This window comes from Callionymus lyra, chromosome 6, assembly GCF_982586985.1.
Source record: "Callionymus lyra chromosome 6, fCalLyr1.hap1.1, whole genome shotgun sequence".
Taxonomy (NCBI): Eukaryota; Metazoa; Chordata; class Actinopteri; order Syngnathiformes; family Callionymidae; genus Callionymus; species Callionymus lyra.
Genome location: NC_141823.1, coordinates 10,916,569 through 10,934,673, shown reverse-complemented (window position 1 = coordinate 10,934,673; position 18,105 = coordinate 10,916,569). Strand labels below are relative to the sequence as shown.

Sequence of the window (18,105 nt, the reverse complement as noted above, 5' to 3'; positions counted from 1 at the left end):
TTCCACGGTAATGAGTTGAAGGTTCAATTCTCACACGTTCAGCAACAGATGGTTTTCATCTCATCACACATTTGTGTGTCAGAAGACTCACAACATGAACTTCTCACTGTGGCCTCACACTAAACACACTAAACACACTAAACACACATCACACACATCACACACTAAACACACACAACATGTCATAGAACAGATTCCTAGAATAAAAAAAGTTTAAACAATTGATTTATAAATGATGAGTAAATTAATAAAACTGAAATAAAAGTTAACTTTATATTGTGTTGAAGGATCAATAAATAATTATACTTTAACCATCATCGGTGTGTGACTGAGTTTGTGTACAGTATGTGTGTCTGACTGTGTGCGTGTGTGTGTCTGTGTGTGAGTCTGCGTGTGTGTTTGTCTGGTTGTTTTTCTGACTGCGTGTCTGTGTTTGTTTCTGTGTGTGTCCGTGTTCTTGTGTGTCTGTGTGGTTAGCTGTGTGCTTGTGTGCGTCTTCTTGTGTGTATGTGTGTACTTGTGTGTGGCCTTCTGTGTGTCTGAATATGTCTGTGTGCGTGTGTGCTTGTGTGTGTCTCTGTGTGTGTTTGCGTGTCTGTGTATGCGTGCGTGTCTGTATTTGTGTCTCTGTGTGTTTGCGTGTGTGTTTGTGTCTGTGTTCGTGTGTGTTTTTGTGTGTGCTTGTGTCTTTGTGTATGTGTGTGATCCATGTGTGTGTATGTGAGCTTGTGTGTTTGCGTGTCTGTGTATGCGTGCGTGTCTGTGTCTCTTTGTGTGTTCGTGTTTGTGTCTGTGTGTGTGTTTGTGTGTGTTCGTGTCTGTGTGTGTGTTTGTGTCTTTGTGTATATGTGTGAACTTGTGTGTCCGTGTCCGTGTGTGTGTATGTGAGCTTGTGTGTGCGTGTGTGTGTGCATGTTCGTCTGTGTGTGTGAGTGTAAGTGTGTGCGTGTTCGTGTGCGTTTGTGTGTGTGTGCGTGTGTGATCTTAATGTCTATATCTTAATAGACTCACAAACTATTCTCCTCTCAGTGAAGATTGAAGTGGAATAAAATGTAAAACTTTGTGTATTTCAGCCAGTTTAAGTATACGTTGATTGTGTTGTACGGTGTAGACGACATGTACGGTTTAGACGACATGTACACTGACATCAGGATGTAAAAGTCAAACATGATTTTGAACGTCTCAACACGTCCAGACTCACGATGGCGTGGCCGATCTGTCCAGAAGGAAGCACGGTGGTGTTGATACTGTTGGGGTGTCGTAGGCGGACGGCGGGTCCGGTCACGATGGCAGGAGGAGCCACGCAGGGCTTGACCACATGCTGAGGAGGCTGGACCAGGGAGTGCTGACTGTTGAGGAGGGACAGCCGCAGGGCCGGGAGGCTCTTCTGTAGACAGGAAGTGAGATAAGTTACAGACAGGAAGTGGGAAAAGGAGACAAATTGGAGGCTTGTTGAGGATCATCACGGCATCGGAAATAAAAAAATGTCACAAGTGGAGGACGATGAGCATCGTTGACGTCTGGCTGAGCAAAAATACACGGTTTATTTTTTTACAAGATGATATTTTCTATGATGAAAGGTTGAATTAGATTCTGTTGAAATACGTAAATGTCGCTTTGAAGAAAAACTTTAAGAAGATAAAACTCGTCAACACCATCACCAACTCCATTTTCTTTAAAGGGTTTGTTTAGTTTCATTGTTTTTGTTTAATAGGTTTGTCTGATCGAAAACAAAATTTGTGACTTTTGTGTGAGTTAAAGTTGTCAAGGAAAAAAAGAAATTGGGAAAAAAAAATCGCTTCAGTAGAGCTGTAGCGATACACTAATGTCACTGTACGATAAAATACCATGTTCAAGATACGATATATTTAGCTCACGATGCCATTACGATAAATTCAGCTCATGATGCCATTACGATAAATTCAGCTCATGATGCGATTATGATAAATTCAGCTCACTTTACGATTACGATACATTCAGCTCACGATACAATTACAATAAATTAAGCTCACGATGCGATTGCGATACATTCAGCTCACTGTACGATTACCATAAATTCAGCTCAAGATACAATACAATAAATTCAGCTCACGATACGATAAATTCAGCTCACTATACGATTACGATACATTCAGCTCATGATACGATTACGATAAATTCAGCTCACGATACGATTACGATAAATTGAGCTCACGATAGGATTGCGATACATTCAGCTCACGATACGATTACGAAAAATTGAGCTCACGATAGGATTGCGATAAATTCAGCTCACGATACGATTACGAAAAATTGAGCTCACGATAGGATTGCGATAAATTCAGCTCACGATACGATTCCGAAACATTCAGCTCACGATACGATTGCGATAAATCCAGCTCACGATATAATTACGATACATTCAGCTCACGATACGATTGCGATAAATTCAGCTCATTACACGATTATGATAAATTCAGCTCACAATACGATTACGATAAATTCAGCTCACGATACGATTATAATATAATCAGCTCAGGATACGATTCGATATGATATATTTTGCTCACGATACAATTATGATATAATCAGCTCACGATACGATTCCATACAATATATTCAACTCACATATGATATATTTTGGTTCATTTGCATAATTTGATGACGATTTTAGTGGACACTGAATTATCTTGTGATTGTTACACTATGTTTTGGTTTATACATCAGTATATTGATTTTCCTTTCACCCCCCCTACTGTTCAGTCCCTCAAAAAAAAAATCTACACTCGGTATCGCCCACAAAAAAAACGACAATCAGCGAACGAGTCGGAGCTTCTTCTATAAACGTCGAGGAAACAAGCGTCTCTGCCAACACCGGGAGAGAAGAATCTCTGATGCAAGCGTCTTAACGCGGGATGACAAAACGTGTCCGTGGCAGGACGAGGGCGGGCGAGTGTCTGGAGTGTGACGCTCATCGTGGTTGGCTGCTGAGAGCTGCGAGCTACAGGCCAGCGCGACTGCGGGCGTCACTGTCACACGAGCAGAAGTCTGGCCACGGGGATGGCGTGGCGGGGGCGAGTGTGTGCACGTGTGCCAGGAAGACCTACTTCAGGGGATCAGATGTGGGAGACTGGCGGGTGATGTAAGGGGTGAGGGGTCAGGGAGGAGTTCAGGAAAACAATTTTAGGGGGTCACTGCGACCGCCTCAAAGGAAGAAGGTTGCTGGTTCACTTCCAGAGCTTGAGGCAGCCTGAAGCCTCTCTGGTTTATTCACACAGTCCAAAAACATACGGGGTTTGATTGAGAATTTTGATGTTGTCAGGGGTAGAGAAAAGTATTTGGGGGGTCCTGAGAAGGTGGGTCTGCAGAGAGGGGCTCACCTTCAGAAAGGGCACCAGGTAAGGCTGAGGAGACGACTTGAGCTCCGCCTGGAGTCGGCTGGTGAACTCCTCGGGTTCAATTTTCGCATCCTGTGGGGACGAAAAAAATCTAAAATAAATCCAAGACATGAGCAACAGAAGGCAGTTCGTTCTAAAACGATCCTTCACGGGTGTTGCATGCTGCCATCTACAGGTACGGAAAATTCAACACACGGTTCAGAACTGATCATGACTTTGTCACAAAAGGACAGAAAAAGGTGTTTTTTAGTTGATGATTCATGAATATGTAACTCAATGATTTAATTTACATTTACAATATAAAACATTTGTTTTCTTGGTTTTAATTGAACATTTTTATTAAAGAATTTAAAGCTTAAATTACTTTTTTAATATACAATAATATAATAGTACATTACAATTTGTTACCATTGACATCTTAACAAAGAAAAAAACCCAAAGGTTAAAAAATAAATACAAGTTAAAAAACACAAAGAAAAGTTTTTTTCAATTAATTCTGTTTTTACAGATAGAGGTTAATAATCTAGTTCCTTTACTTACAAAATACATTTTCATATTCAATATTTTAAATGTTTTAGCCTTTTGAATTCAATATTAAAATGTTTGTATATTAGTGTCACCAGACAATATTACATTTAAAAGGACAATATAACTTTTTTTTAAATAAATAAATGTAATTAAAATATCCAACACTAAATATCTGTAAGAAATATTTGAATTTTCTAATTCAAATATTAAAAAACTAAAAATGTAACCATTCAATATACTGATGGCACTGATATACTTCCATATACACTATACCAACATATATATATACACATTTACTGTATATACACATATATATATGTATACATATATGTGTATATGTATATGTATGTATATACATGTATATATACACACATATATATGTATATGTGTATATATATATACAAAAGCAACAACATTGAACAGTTTGCCTCGTATACCATGATATAATTTATATATATACGTATATATATATATATATATATATATATATATATATATATATACGTATATATATATATATATATATATATATATATATTTTTATTTTTTTTAAAACATGAAACAAAACAATTATAATTATTAGCTTCATTGACCTCATGATGAACAAATGAACACAATAGTTCATGAACGTGTTTTTAACCCTCCATATGAAAACAATCTGTGTTGATGGAATTGAACCTTCAACCCTCATCATGTGTAAAACCTCAACATTCAAACTCACCAGCAGGTCCTGCACCAACGCCTTGACGTTTTTGGACGTCTCCGGAGACGGAGAGTTGTGCGACGCCAGCTTGATGAGCGTCGCCAGGAAGTTCTTGCACTTCTTCACGTTCTCCTGCATTTCCTGCTGAAAGACGAGAAAATACTTCATTCACATTTGGAACCAAAGAAGCGTTGTAATATAAGCGAGAGGAAAAGTTGAGTGAGTGTCATAAACTATCTGTTGTCGACATGGAGAGAGAGCAGATCATGAAGTTAGTTAGAAAATGAGTCGGACAGTGTTTTCATTTTAGTCAAAACTCGGTTTTGTAACTTAAGAAAATATTGATTCATATAAAAATTACGATTATAAGATACCAGATCAGTCTTCATCAGCAGTGTATCGATTCTTTTTTTAAATAAAGTTTTGTATGGTTTATATTTAAATAAAATGTGTATAAAAGATTGTATCCCTGCATGATCCCAGCGATGACTGAGGACGAGAGGATGCAGTCGACTCCTGCAGCTTTTAAAGCTGATGTTTGGACATATTTTGGTTTCACGACTTCGTCAAGAGTCATGTGGTCTGTAAATTCTACGAGACCAGAGTCAAGTACTCGACAATACTACAAATATATCATTGTTACTACGTTCATACGTTCGTAATTAATATTGTCACTTTAATCAGGGTTTTTTTTCCAATTGGTCTAATATCCAAAACTTTTTTTTATTTTTATTTTTTAAATGTAAATTACTGTGTTTCCCATCTGATACACAACTATGATTATGTACGACTTATTACTATTATTACCATCATTGTTTTGTATTTTTCGTTTTCAAATAATGACTAATAAAGTTCTTGTTTTTTTGGTGTGTTTAAGGAGGTCAAAGGGTGTGCTGACTTTTTGATATTTCTTTATCCTTGAAATTAAATTTTAAAAAAGTCTCAAAAAAAGGGACTTTAAAAAAAATAAAAGCACTCAAATCTTAAAAATGTACTAATAGAACAATATGTTGTTTGGAGTGAATGTCTCTATTGTCTGTGATACAGAAGACTGTCTAAACCCGGCAAGGTGAAAAGAAAGTTAATGAAAACATGTGAGTCACGTCGAGCAAAAGGAAATCTGTGTCATTGAAATGTTACATCGGGTTGAGATTCTCGACTCGCGAATCCGGGAAATAAAAAAGCTCGGCGTGCGAGCTCGGCGTCAGCATGTCCTTGGGTCTCTCGCCCGTGTGCCAACGTACGAGCGCCAATGTGTGTGTGTGTGTGCATGTGTGAGACCCCCTCATTCGGGGCCAGCTGAGCGAGGGCGCGGCTCAGGGCGAGCTGGCGTGACACCGGGCGAGGACGCCACCGGCGGCTGAAGAGAACGGACCTGGGACACGACAGGAGCTGCTCCGGGAGGCGCTGCTGTGGCGGCGGCGGCGGCGGAGACGGGCGTCTGCGTGGGCTGCTGCTGCTGCTGCTGCTGCTGCTGCTGCTGCTGCTGCTGCTGGGCCGGGGCCTGGGGGGCCATGACCACGGGGGTCTGCTGCGGAGCCGTCACGGCGACGGCCGGCGCCACGGGGCCCTTCTGGAAAAGAGTGGAGGAAGGAGACAAGAGAGATAAACACGACGTGACGCTTGGCTCCGAGCAAGGCCACGGAGAACAGGAGGACGGCGTCACGGAGCTCCTGTCACATCTGGTGTCCTGACTCGGGCGGACGTCACACAACAAGGAGGATGAAGGATGGAGGGCGATGGGGGGGTGCGGCAGAGGGGTGCTACAGGCTGCAAAATGCATCAATGCACATTCACCCCAAAAAAAAACAACACACACCTGCACGGAAAAGTGATCAGAACAATTCTCCGTCAGCTTTCTTTACGAGCTAACGTGGCCCGGCAGCCTCTGATCCTCAGCCAACACGTTTTTTTTACCCCCGCGACTCAGATGCTAAAAGCAGTTTCTCACTCCGGAGCCCCTCAACACCTCTGAGCTCTCCAAGGGCCCGTTCACACTTCAAATACATGTGTGTGGTGATGAAATCACGTGTGGACAGTTCTGAGAACGCTCTTCGGCTACAGACGAGCAAATGGAGTGGAAAACTGTGTTTGCAGCAGCAGAGATGATGATAATAACTGCAGTTTGTTTCAACACGTATGACAAATATGTTGACAATTGAGTGTTCAATTAAACAAGCTTTTCTGAGTTTTTTATATTAATAAGTTTAATTCAATCTGAGATTTTTGTTTTGTTTTTGAAGTTTTTTTTAGAATCTCTGCCTTGTTATTATATGTAAAAAAAAATTTTTAGGTATTTTATACACTTTTTTATTTCTATATTTATGTTTACTTTTTAAATCTTCATTGACATATTTACTTATATTTGTTCATTATTTTCTTTTCTTTACGTTTGTTTATACGGTACAATCATCAGTATTTATTTATTTTATTATTTATTTTTATTTCTGTATATTCTATCTATAGTTTTTATTAACAAAGTTACTGTAATTTATTTACTCAATTTATTATTATATATTTATTTATATAGTTACCTATTTTTATAATGTTTATATATATATATTAATATATATATACAGTATATACACACGTTCTATATCTTTTTTTATATGGTTTCCAGTTTGTTTGTTCAGTTTAAGTCACAACACTTTTGAATTCTACTTAAATTCTCACAATGACAACAGTATGATTTAATTTACTTTTAAATGTAAACTTTTAAACTGTTAATATTAACATTAAATGGTTTCATACATATACATATATATATATATATACACATATACATAGATTTGTATTTATTTTCTTATCTTTTACAGAATTATTTTTTGTTTGTGTGCTTCATCAAAACATTAAAGAAATGGATCATTTTTCGGTCAAATGATAAATATTTATTAATTACTATTTTTTCTAGTAGTTTAAAGGTAAAAGCAACAAAACAAAGTTTGTTCCCAATAAATTATGACGTGAAAGAAAACATAAAAAAAAAAGAAATCTTAAATCAGCTGTTGTTCATGAGATATGAATAGAGATCAAAGATGGATGACAAGTATGAAAGAAAGTTTTCTCACTGGACGGAGGGCAGGACAGGAGGAGGAGAAGGAAGCAGAGGAGGAGGAAGAGGAGGAGGTTTGAAGAGCAGGACTGGTAGAAGCAGGAGAGGGAGATGCAACGGTCTTGGCCTGCAGGGGCAGAGGAACCTGTCTGGTGGTCTGAGGGGTCACAGGAGACTGCAGTGGAAGAACAGAGGAACAGCAGCAACACATTAGCAGAACTCTTCAGTGAAGACAGAGATCATGAGAAGAAAGGAGGGAGAGAAAGTTACATAAAGTGTTCTTAGATGATTTAGAGACATTTTTTAAGTAGTATTTTGCAACACGAACCAGAGTTTTTACTTTGTTAGAAATGAGTTGGTAAACTATATATATTAGTTATCTAAAGGTGTGTATGAGCAAGAATCTGGATTGCAATACAGTGGATCGATATATCGTGATACTGTAGTAGCAAGTATATATTTGTAGTATTGTCGAGTACTTGACTCTGGTGTTGCAGAATTTACAGACCACATGACTCTTGACGAAGTCGTAACTGCTATCATTTGTTTTTTAAAACCCAAAACATCAGCTTTAAAAGTTGCTGGAATCGACTGTATCCTCTCGTCCTCAGTCATCAATGGGAACTCTCGGAATTTAATTGTTCCTTTTGGTTTTCGAGGACCTAATGACTGCTGCCATCTAGCGGCCGGTATTTTTATTGCAACACAAAAATTACCAAAGTAGTGAATATAAGCATGTTAAATGGAAATTTAAAAATAGTTTTAATGAAATATAAACCATAAAAGAATGACAAAAAAAAAACGTAATTTGAAAGCAAAAGAATAAATCAATAAACGTGTATTTTCATGAATAATATACATTTTCTGGAACTCCTGTGTTTTTCTCAGTCTTATCTTGACCTTTTAAGTATATATTTTATTGAATATTGTTTTGATTGTTTAAGCGCTTTGTGACCCTGGTCTGGAAAAGCGCTCTATAAATATAATACCTGTTTAATTATACAGTACCGTTGAATATTGATACAGTATCGTAAAAAAGTTTTTTTAAACACTAAATTCCCATCACTTAAGTAAGGAACCATTTTTAATTTAACTTTTTTAACATTTTTGAAATAAACTAAGTTGTTAACCTCTGCTTTTACAAATTGTATTTCTTATTTGCGTGTTTGTGATACTTGTGTGAAAAAGAAACCTGATCACAAATGTACTGTATGTTTGTGATACTCGTGTGAAAAAGAAACCTGATCACAAATGTACTGTATGTTTGTGATACTCCTGTGAAAAGAACCTGATCACAAATGTACTGTATGTTTGTGATACTCGTGTGAAAAAGGAACCTGAACACAAATGTACTGTATGTTTGTGATACTCGTGTGAAAAAGTAACCTGATCACAAATGTACTGTATGTTTGTGATACTCGTGTGAAAAAGAACCTGATCACAAATGTACTGTATGTTTGTGATACTCGTGTGAAAAAGAACGTGATCACAAATATACTGTATGTTTGTGATACTCGTGTGAAAAGAACCTGATCACAAATGTACTGTATGTTTGTGATACTCGTGTGAAAAAGAACCTGAACACAAATGTACTGTATGTTTGTGATACTCGTGTGAAAAAGAAAACTGATCACAAATGTACTGTATGTTTGGTTATACTCGTGTGAAAAAGAACCTGATCACAAATGTACTGTATGTTTGTGATACTCGTGTGAAAAAGAAACCTGATCAGAAATGTACTGTATGTTTGTGATACTCGTGTGAAAAAGAAACCTGATCACAAATGTACTGTATGTTTGTGATACTCGTGTGAAAAAGAACCTGATCACAAATATACTGTATGTTTGTGATACTTGTGTGAAAAGAACCTGATCACAAATGTACTGTATGTTTGTGATACTCGTGTGAAAAAGAACCTGAACACAAATGTACTGTATGTTTGTGATACTCGTGTGAAAAAGAACCTGATCACAAATGTACTGTATGTTTGTGATACTCGTGTGGAAAAGAACCTGATCACAAATGTACTGTATGTTTGTGATACTCGTGTGGAAAAGAACCTGAACACAAATGTACTGTATGTTTGTGATACTCGTGTGAAAAAGAAAACTGATCACAAATGTACTGTATGTTTGGTTATACTCGTGTGAAAAAGAACCTGATCACAAATGTACTGTATGTTTGTGATACTCGTGTGAAAAAGAAACCTGATCAGAAATGTACTGTATGTTTGTGATACTCGTGTGAAAAAGAAACCTGATCACAAATGTACTGTATGTTTGTGATACTCGTGTGAAAAGAACCTGATCACAAATGTACTGTATGTTTGTGATACTCGTGTGGAAAAGAACCTGAACACAAATGTACTGTATGTTTGTGATACTCGTGTGAAAAGAACCTGATCACAAATATACTGTATGTTTGTGATACTCGTGTGGAAAAGAACCTGATCACAAATATACTGTATGTTTGTGATACTTGTGTGAAAAAGAACCTGATCACAAATGTACTGTATGTTTGTGATACTTGTGTGAAAAAGAACGTGATCACAAATGTACTGTATGTTTGTGATACTCGTGTGAAAAAGAACCTGATCACAAATATACTGTATGTTTGTGATACTCGTGTGAAAAAGAACCTGAACACAAATGTACTGTATGTTTGTGATACTCGTGTGGAAAAGAACCTGATCACAAATGTACTGTATGTTTGTGATACTCGTGTGAAAAGAACCTGATCACAAATGTACTGTATGTTTGTGATACTCGTGTGGAAAAGAACCTGAACACAAATGTACTGTATGTTTGTGATACTCGTGTGGAAAAGAACCTGATCACAAATGTACTGTATGTTTGTGATACTCGTGTGGAAAAGAACCTGAACACAAATGTACTGTATGTTTGTGATACTCGTGTGAAAAAGAACCTGATCACAAATGTACTGTATGTTTGTGATACTTGTGTGAAAAAGAACGTGATCACAAATGTACTGTATGTTTGTGATACTCGTGTGAAAAAGAACCTGATCACAAATATACTGTATGTTTGTGATACACGTGTGAAAAATAACCTGATCACAAATGTACTGTATGTTTGTGATACTCGTGTGAAAAAGAACCTGATCACAAATGTACTGTATGTTTGTGATACTCATGTGGAAAAGAACCTGATCACAAATGTACTGTATGTTTGTGATACTCGTGTGAAAAAGAACCTGATCACAAATGTACTGTATGTTTGTGATACTCGTGTGAAAAAGAACCTGATCACAAATGTACTGTATGTTTGTGATACTCGTGTGAAAAAGAACCTGATCACAAATGTACTGTACGTTTGTGATACTCGTGTGGAAAAGAACCTGATCACAAATGTACTGTATGTTTGTGATACTCGTGTGGAAAAGAACCTGATCACAAACGTACTGTATGTTTGTGATACTCGTGTGAAAAAGAACCTGATCACAAATGTACTGTATGTTTGTGATACTCGTGTGGAAAATAACCTGATCACAAATGTACTGTATGTTTGTGATACTCGTGTGAAAAGAACCTGATCACAAATGTACTGTATGTTTGTGATACTCGTGTGGAAAAGAACCTGAACACAAATGTACTGTATGTTTGTGATACTCGTGTGGAAAAGAACCTGAACACAAATGTACTGTATGTTTGTGATACTCGTGTGAAAAAGAACCTGATCACAAATGTACTGTACGTTTGTGATACTCGTGTGGAAAAGAACCTGATCACAAATGTACTGTATGTTTGTGATACTCGTGTGGAAAAGAACCTGATCACAAATGTACTGTATGTTTGTGATACTCGTGTGAAAAAGAACCTGATCACAAATGTACTGTATGTTTGTGATACTCGTGTGGAAAATAACCTGATCACAAATGTACTGTATGTTTGTGATACTCGTGTGAAAAGAACCTGATCACAAATGTACTGTATGTTTGTGATACTCGTGTGGAAAAGAACCTGAACACAAATGTACTGTATGTTTGTGATACTCGTGTGGAAAAGAACCTGAAAACAAATGTACTGTATGTACACAAACTGTATTGTTCCTTCCATCGTCGCAGACACACACTCGGGAAGAAGTTGCCGAAGGAGGACGAGCGAGGGAAGGAAAAAGAAAAGTTTGGCAGGAACGACAACAAGGATCTGGAAAAGTTGCGGCGGGAAGCGGGGGGCACGAGGGGATGTGGGTTACGGGGGAGATGGAGGAAGGGGTGCCATTGGAGCCACGGGGCGCATCCCACCGCGAGCGACGCCTGTCTATGACGCGCTCGCTCGCTGTAGCCTTGTTAGCTTCTTAAAGGAATCAGGCAGTTGGATGATGAATGATTGAACAGGTGTGGAAGGAAGTAGCTCAGGATGCCTTCCGTTTCTCCCCTCGGGGTCTCGGGGAGAGTGACAGGCCGACAGAGGGGTTGAGCTCTGGGAATAAACACCATTCCCTTTCATTCCCTACGACTGCTTTTCCTGTCAGGATGACAACGGCGTGGATCGCTAATTTGTCATCAGTGTGACTGTGAAGACAGGATGACACTTCGCTCTTCTTCTTCTTTTTTTTCTTTTTTTAGGAAGTAGAGAAGGTTTGAGGCGATTGCGAAGAGTTGAGCGACTTCTTGTGACGCCTGGAGTCTCTGGAGAACATCTGGCTGTGACACTTATTGTTATTGTTGATGCATGAAGAAGTTTAAATAAATAGTTTGTGATAACAAACACGTGACCAACAGGTAGATTTGTCGGATCATGAACCTGCCGAAGTTGGACTTTTTGTAAGTAAGTAAATAAGTAGTTTTTATTTATATAGCGCTTTTCCAGACCAGGGTCACAAAGCGCTTAAACAATCAAAACAATATTCAATAAAGTATATACTTTAAAGGTCAAGATAAAACTGATAACACAACAGGAGTTCCAGAAAATCAAGGAAAAGCCTGAACAAATAAAAAAGATGTTTCTTGAAGGAGTCAGTAGACTCGTATATTTTTGCTACTTGGACGAAGACGGTTAAATAAACCCGTAACATCATAATTATTAACTCATCAATGTACAACATGTCATTTCTCACGTCATAACTGAAACAAACAAAAACACAAGACCGCAGCAGACGGTGAAATAAATGAGTAAATGCCGCCATCAAGTGTCCATTCTGTGTAACTGCAGATTGTAGTTTGAAATCTCTATCTTATATTAAAAATATAATAATAATAATAATAATAATACATTTGACTTAAGGCGCCTTTCAAAAATCTCAACTTAATTGTACAATTACTACCTGAACTAAAACAAACACGCGTTTTGATTCTTTTTTTTAAGGTTTTAATGAAAAGATCTTCCTATTTTTAGTTATTTCTAACGCTGCTGGTGCTACATTCTTTCACACTAAAATACAATTTTGCACCAAGAGAAACAACATCACTACCTGGTTTCATGACCCATGGACCGGCAACCCGAGGGGCCATCTGTGGCCCTTTGCCTGCATTTATCTGGTGAGGTCAGAGAACTGATTCAGATGTGTTGCGGTGTTTTAACTTACAGTATCTTCTGCTTTTAACTTGATATTTGTGTTGCCTTTTGAAACTTAAATACGTCAATATATCTCTATTTATTTTTAAACTTCCATCATGACCATTAATCAGGGAAGTGTGGTCAAGGGGGTGCAGGTGAGGCAGGTGAGGCAGTGCCTCAATCAATCAATCAATCAATGTGCCATCCATCATAAACTGTGTTGATAGATGCAATTGATACGTTTATTTGCTTTGGTTTCCACAGTCTGGCTGATAACGTGGCTGTATTTAACCATTAAAGTCTAATGTTTGTAACAGTCTTATTTAGTTTCGATGATCCGAAATACAACCGCAGTGAAAAGGTAAAGCTGGAGGCGCTCGCTAAAGAGCCTCCACAAACTACGTCACATCTCCATTTAGGTGGAGAGACTTTTAAAACTATAGGATTTAATCTCAATCGTATATAAAAAAAGAAGATAAGAATAAAAAAAATACAATGGAATATTTTTAAAACTACATTTTGGTCTTAAATAAAATATTCTTTGTTTTTCTCACGTTTTTTTTGATCCATTTAATACTCAATATTTATCTTTTTATGATGATACACTCGAGTAAATCTAGCCAATCACAGATGGCCCTGCAATATATTAACCAATCAGAAGCAACATGTCTTTCGTGTGGTCGAGTCGTCGTAACTTAACATTTTAATACAAATACAGTGACATCATAATGCTGTGAAGCTAACGATCGCTCTGGATTCTTCACTCCTGAGGCAAACTTAAATCTCTGAGTTCTCGCTAAACTTTACGGTAAATTCCCTAAACGCCATTTAATAGGACATAAACATTCGGCTTTTAAATTAAGAGCATTGATTCAGCTGCGTCTTCCTTGTAATCCTTTAATATCACGGTCATACTCTATACTGTTTAAATCCACATTTGCTGATACTTATTATTATTATTTATTAGTTAAAATGGAAAACAGATGTAGTGTTTGTAAATGAAACTTTTTTTGTTTTCTTTCTAAAATATGAACACGTTGCTGGAAAGGTTAGGAAAACCTCAACAAGAGCAGAGTTCATGTGATTTCACTAGAGCCGAGAAGTTCAACTCAAATATATACAAGTGTGAGAGAAAGCTGGTGACCATATGAAAGTATATACAAAGTATATAAAATATGTAAATTGAAAGTAGCAGCAATAAGACATCAGTGCTAATGATAAAAAAAAATAACAACAACATTTAAATATGAATAAGAGGCAGAAATTAAGAACTGTTTCCTCTCTGATCTTTTTCTTGAAAATAGTTGTATTCAAGTTCTAAAGTGTTTAATTATAGTTGAAAATGGTTTGATTATAGATAAAGATGATTTGATTTCAGTTGAAAATTGTTGGATTACAGTTGAATATTAAACGATTGTACGCACAAAACAAATGAGTGACTTGGCAGCTGTCATCTCCCAGTGATCTTTAAGTCAACGATGTAAACGCTGCGCAGGTGTATCTATGACTAAGGAAAGCAGAGATTCTTCCAAAACAACTTGTTGAATAAACCATCTGCTCAAAATCACTTGTTATCATGATCTTGAAACGATGACTCACTCGAAGAAAGCAGAGGATGGTAAATAAATAGTCTTTAAAAAATTCACTCTGAGGTTTTACTCATTTGACAAACCGAAGTGTAAATTCAAGATTCCATACATAAATGTATTTCATTTAACAGAATTACAATTGATTCGTAATTGTACTTCATAGTACTTTGAAGTATAACTTCAAGTGTGTAAGTTCTCCTTCAGTGTAATAAACCGAGTTGAAATAAGAGTCAAATCCTTTTCCAATAAACACAGCTTTGAAGGAACTCCTGCAGGAAATCATTAAACAATTTAAAACAATTTAAAACAATAATTAAATAAAACAATTAATAAACATTTCAAATGTTCAAACTCTGATATTTTTTTCATTTAAATGTTGGTCACTTTTTTTTAAAGGAGTCAATTAAGTTGTTCTTTTCATAATTTAATTTAATAGTTTCATTCTTTTTATTGAACTTATTCCAAATTAACACTTTTTATTTCTTTAAATATAGAGTTTGATATTCTCTAACTCAAATAATTCAAAAATAAATGTTCTAATTTCAATATTTCTATATTCACAACCTTTTGAATTCAATATAAAAAATGTTCTCTGCCGTGTATGATTTTTGTGATTGGAATTTAAATATTATAATCAATGTTTTAATGTTGAAACCAAAATATCAACATTTTATGTTACATTTAAAAGGCAACAAATTAAAATATATAGAAACTAGAATAAACATTTAATTACTAAAAAAAAAAAAAAACTCCATGCTTGAAAAAATACATGTCACTGTTATACCAACCTTTTTATATTTAATTTTAAATTATACATATTACTTTTTGAATTACTGATATCAGAAATATTTTTCAATTTTTACAAATTTTAATTTCCATTTCTTTCATTTTTCGTTATTTCTAATTTTGTAATTCAATGATTAAATCCAACAAATTCCACCTTTCAATACAAACATTATTGAATTAAATTCACAAGATTAATAATTGCTTAATTAAAGTCAACATTTCAAGACATGACTCTAAGAAGGACACACAGATCAACGCAGGATTAAACGTCTCGTTGTCAGAGACGAGCGAAGGCAGTAATTAACGACTAATCAACGACGATCTCACGTTGATCTCAATCAAATCATTCCTTTAATTACACGATAACAAGCGTCTCCACACGAGCTCAGTCGTGTTAACACCTGCATGAACAGGTGACACACACACCTGTGCTCCTCACGTCCTCGTTTCCTGGTGACTGTTGGCACACAATGTCCCCTAATGTCCCTCATTAATGTGTCTTATCTTATCTCATCTAATCTTATCTTATCTTAATAAGCAGCGTTTCCCAAAGGGGGTCAATTAAATGACAAAACTTTTTTTTTTTAAAGATACCATATCCATTTTATTATTATTTTTATATTTTGATGCACAGATAATGACAGAGTTTGTTCATTTTTGTGTTGCAATTTAACTTCCTAACACTAGATGGCTGCAGTCTTCTCCGAAGGAGATCTCAAGCAGGAGATAACGTTTATCTATCTATCCTATCTATCCTTCCTATGCATTCATCCTATCCATCGTATCCATCCTATCAATCCTGCCTATCCATCCTATCCATCCATCCTTTCCATCCTAGTTTTATCCTATCCATCCTAGTTTTATCCTATCCATCCTATCCATCCTAGTTTTATCCTATCCATCCTTTCCATCCTAGTTTTATCCTATCCATCCTATCATCCATCCTTTCCATCCTAGTTTTATCCTATCCATCCTATCATCCATCCTTTCCATCCTAGTTTTATCCTATCCATCCTATCCATCCATCCTTTCCATCCTAGTTTTATCCTATCCATCCTTTCCATCCTAGTTTTATCCTATCCATCCTTTCCATCCTAGTTTTATCCTATCCAATCCATCCATCCTAGTTTTATCCTAGTTTTATCCTATCCTATCCACCCTATTCATCTTATCATCCTAGTTTTATCCTATCCATCCTAGTTTTATCCTATCCATCCTATCCATCCTAGTTTTATCCTATCCAATCCATCCATCCTAGTTTTATGCTATCCAATCCATCCATCCTAGTTTTATCCTAGTTTTATCCTATCCTATCCACCCTATTCATCTTATCATCCTAGTTTTATCCTATCCATCCTAGTTTTATCCTATCCACCCTATCCATCCTAGTTTTATCCTATCCATCCTTTCCATCCTAGTTTTATCCTATCCAATCCATCCATCCTAGTTTTATCCTATCCAATCCATCCATCCTAGTTTTATCCTAGTTTTATCCTATCCTATCCACCCATCCTATCCACCCTATTCATCTTATCATCCTAGTTTTATCCTATCCATCCTAGTTTTATCCTATCCATCCTATCCATCCTAGTTTTATCCTAGTTTTATCCTATCCAATCCATCCATCCTAGTTTTATCCTATCCATCCTATCCATCCTATCCTATCCATCTTAGTTTTATCCTATCCATCTTAGTTTTATCCTATCCATTCTATCCATACTATCCATCCATCCATCTTATCTATCCTATCCATCCTATCCAATCCATCCTAGTTTTATCCTATCCATCCTATCTTATCCATCCATCCTATCATCCTAGTTTTATCCTATCCATCCTATCCTATCCTATCCATCCATCCTATCCATCCTAATTTTATCCTATCCATCCATCCTATTTTTATCCTATCCTATCCATCCTAATTTTATCCTATCCATCCATCTTAATTTTATCCTATCCATCCTATCCATCCTATCCATCCTAGTTTTATCCTATCCATCCTATCCATCCTATCCATCCTAGTTTTATCCTATCCATCCTATCCAATCCATCCATCCGTGTTTTATCCTATCCATCCTATTTTTATTCCTATCCATCCAATCCATCCTATCCTATCCTATTTTTATCCTATCCATCCTATCCTATCCTATTTTTATCCTATCCATTCTATCCTATCCATCTATCTAATCCCAAAAGATCCAGGCGATGACTGAGGATGAGAGGATACAGTGACTCCAGCAGCTTTTAAAGCTGATGTTTGGACATATTTTGGTTTGAAAACAAATGAAAGCAGTTACGACTTCATCAAGAGTCATGTGGTCTGTAAATTCTGCAACACCAGAGTCAAGTACTCGACAATACTACACATATATCCTTGTTACTAGAGTATTGCAATATATTGCTGTTTTTCAGATTGTTGCCTAGGGGTGTAAGAAAATCTTGATATATCGTGATAGTTTTTATTCCCAATACAGTATCAATTTCAATAGCACTGTATTGGTAAAAAAAAAAATGTATGCACAGATATTGAAAGTGTTTTTTTCATTTTTGTGTTG

The 18,105-nt window shown here is 36.5% G+C and overlaps 1 protein-coding gene across 6 annotated transcripts in view; it reads right to left on the bottom strand.

Annotated features, from left to right (window-relative positions):
• Nucleotides 1-18,105, bottom strand: part of LOC148076354 (transcription initiation factor TFIID subunit 4) — a 120,540-nt gene that overhangs the window by 96,072 nt on the left and 6,363 nt on the right. For 2 of the 6 annotated variants that reach the window (XM_087793581.1, XM_087793587.1), the window contains exons 3-7: nucleotides 7,677-7,835; nucleotides 5,984-6,181; nucleotides 4,627-4,752; nucleotides 3,360-3,449; nucleotides 1,202-1,387 (exon numbers count right to left, since the gene is read on the bottom strand). In XM_087793581.1, the coding sequence (XP_087649707.1) occupies nucleotides 1,202-1,387; nucleotides 3,360-3,449; nucleotides 4,627-4,752; nucleotides 5,984-6,181; nucleotides 7,677-7,835 (759 nt within the window). The remainder of the gene's footprint in view (nucleotides 1-1,201; nucleotides 1,388-3,359; nucleotides 3,450-4,626; nucleotides 4,753-5,983; nucleotides 6,182-7,676; nucleotides 7,836-18,105) is intronic. The other 4 variants (XM_087793584.1, XM_087793582.1, XM_087793585.1 and 1 more) reach the window with 4 other exon arrangements.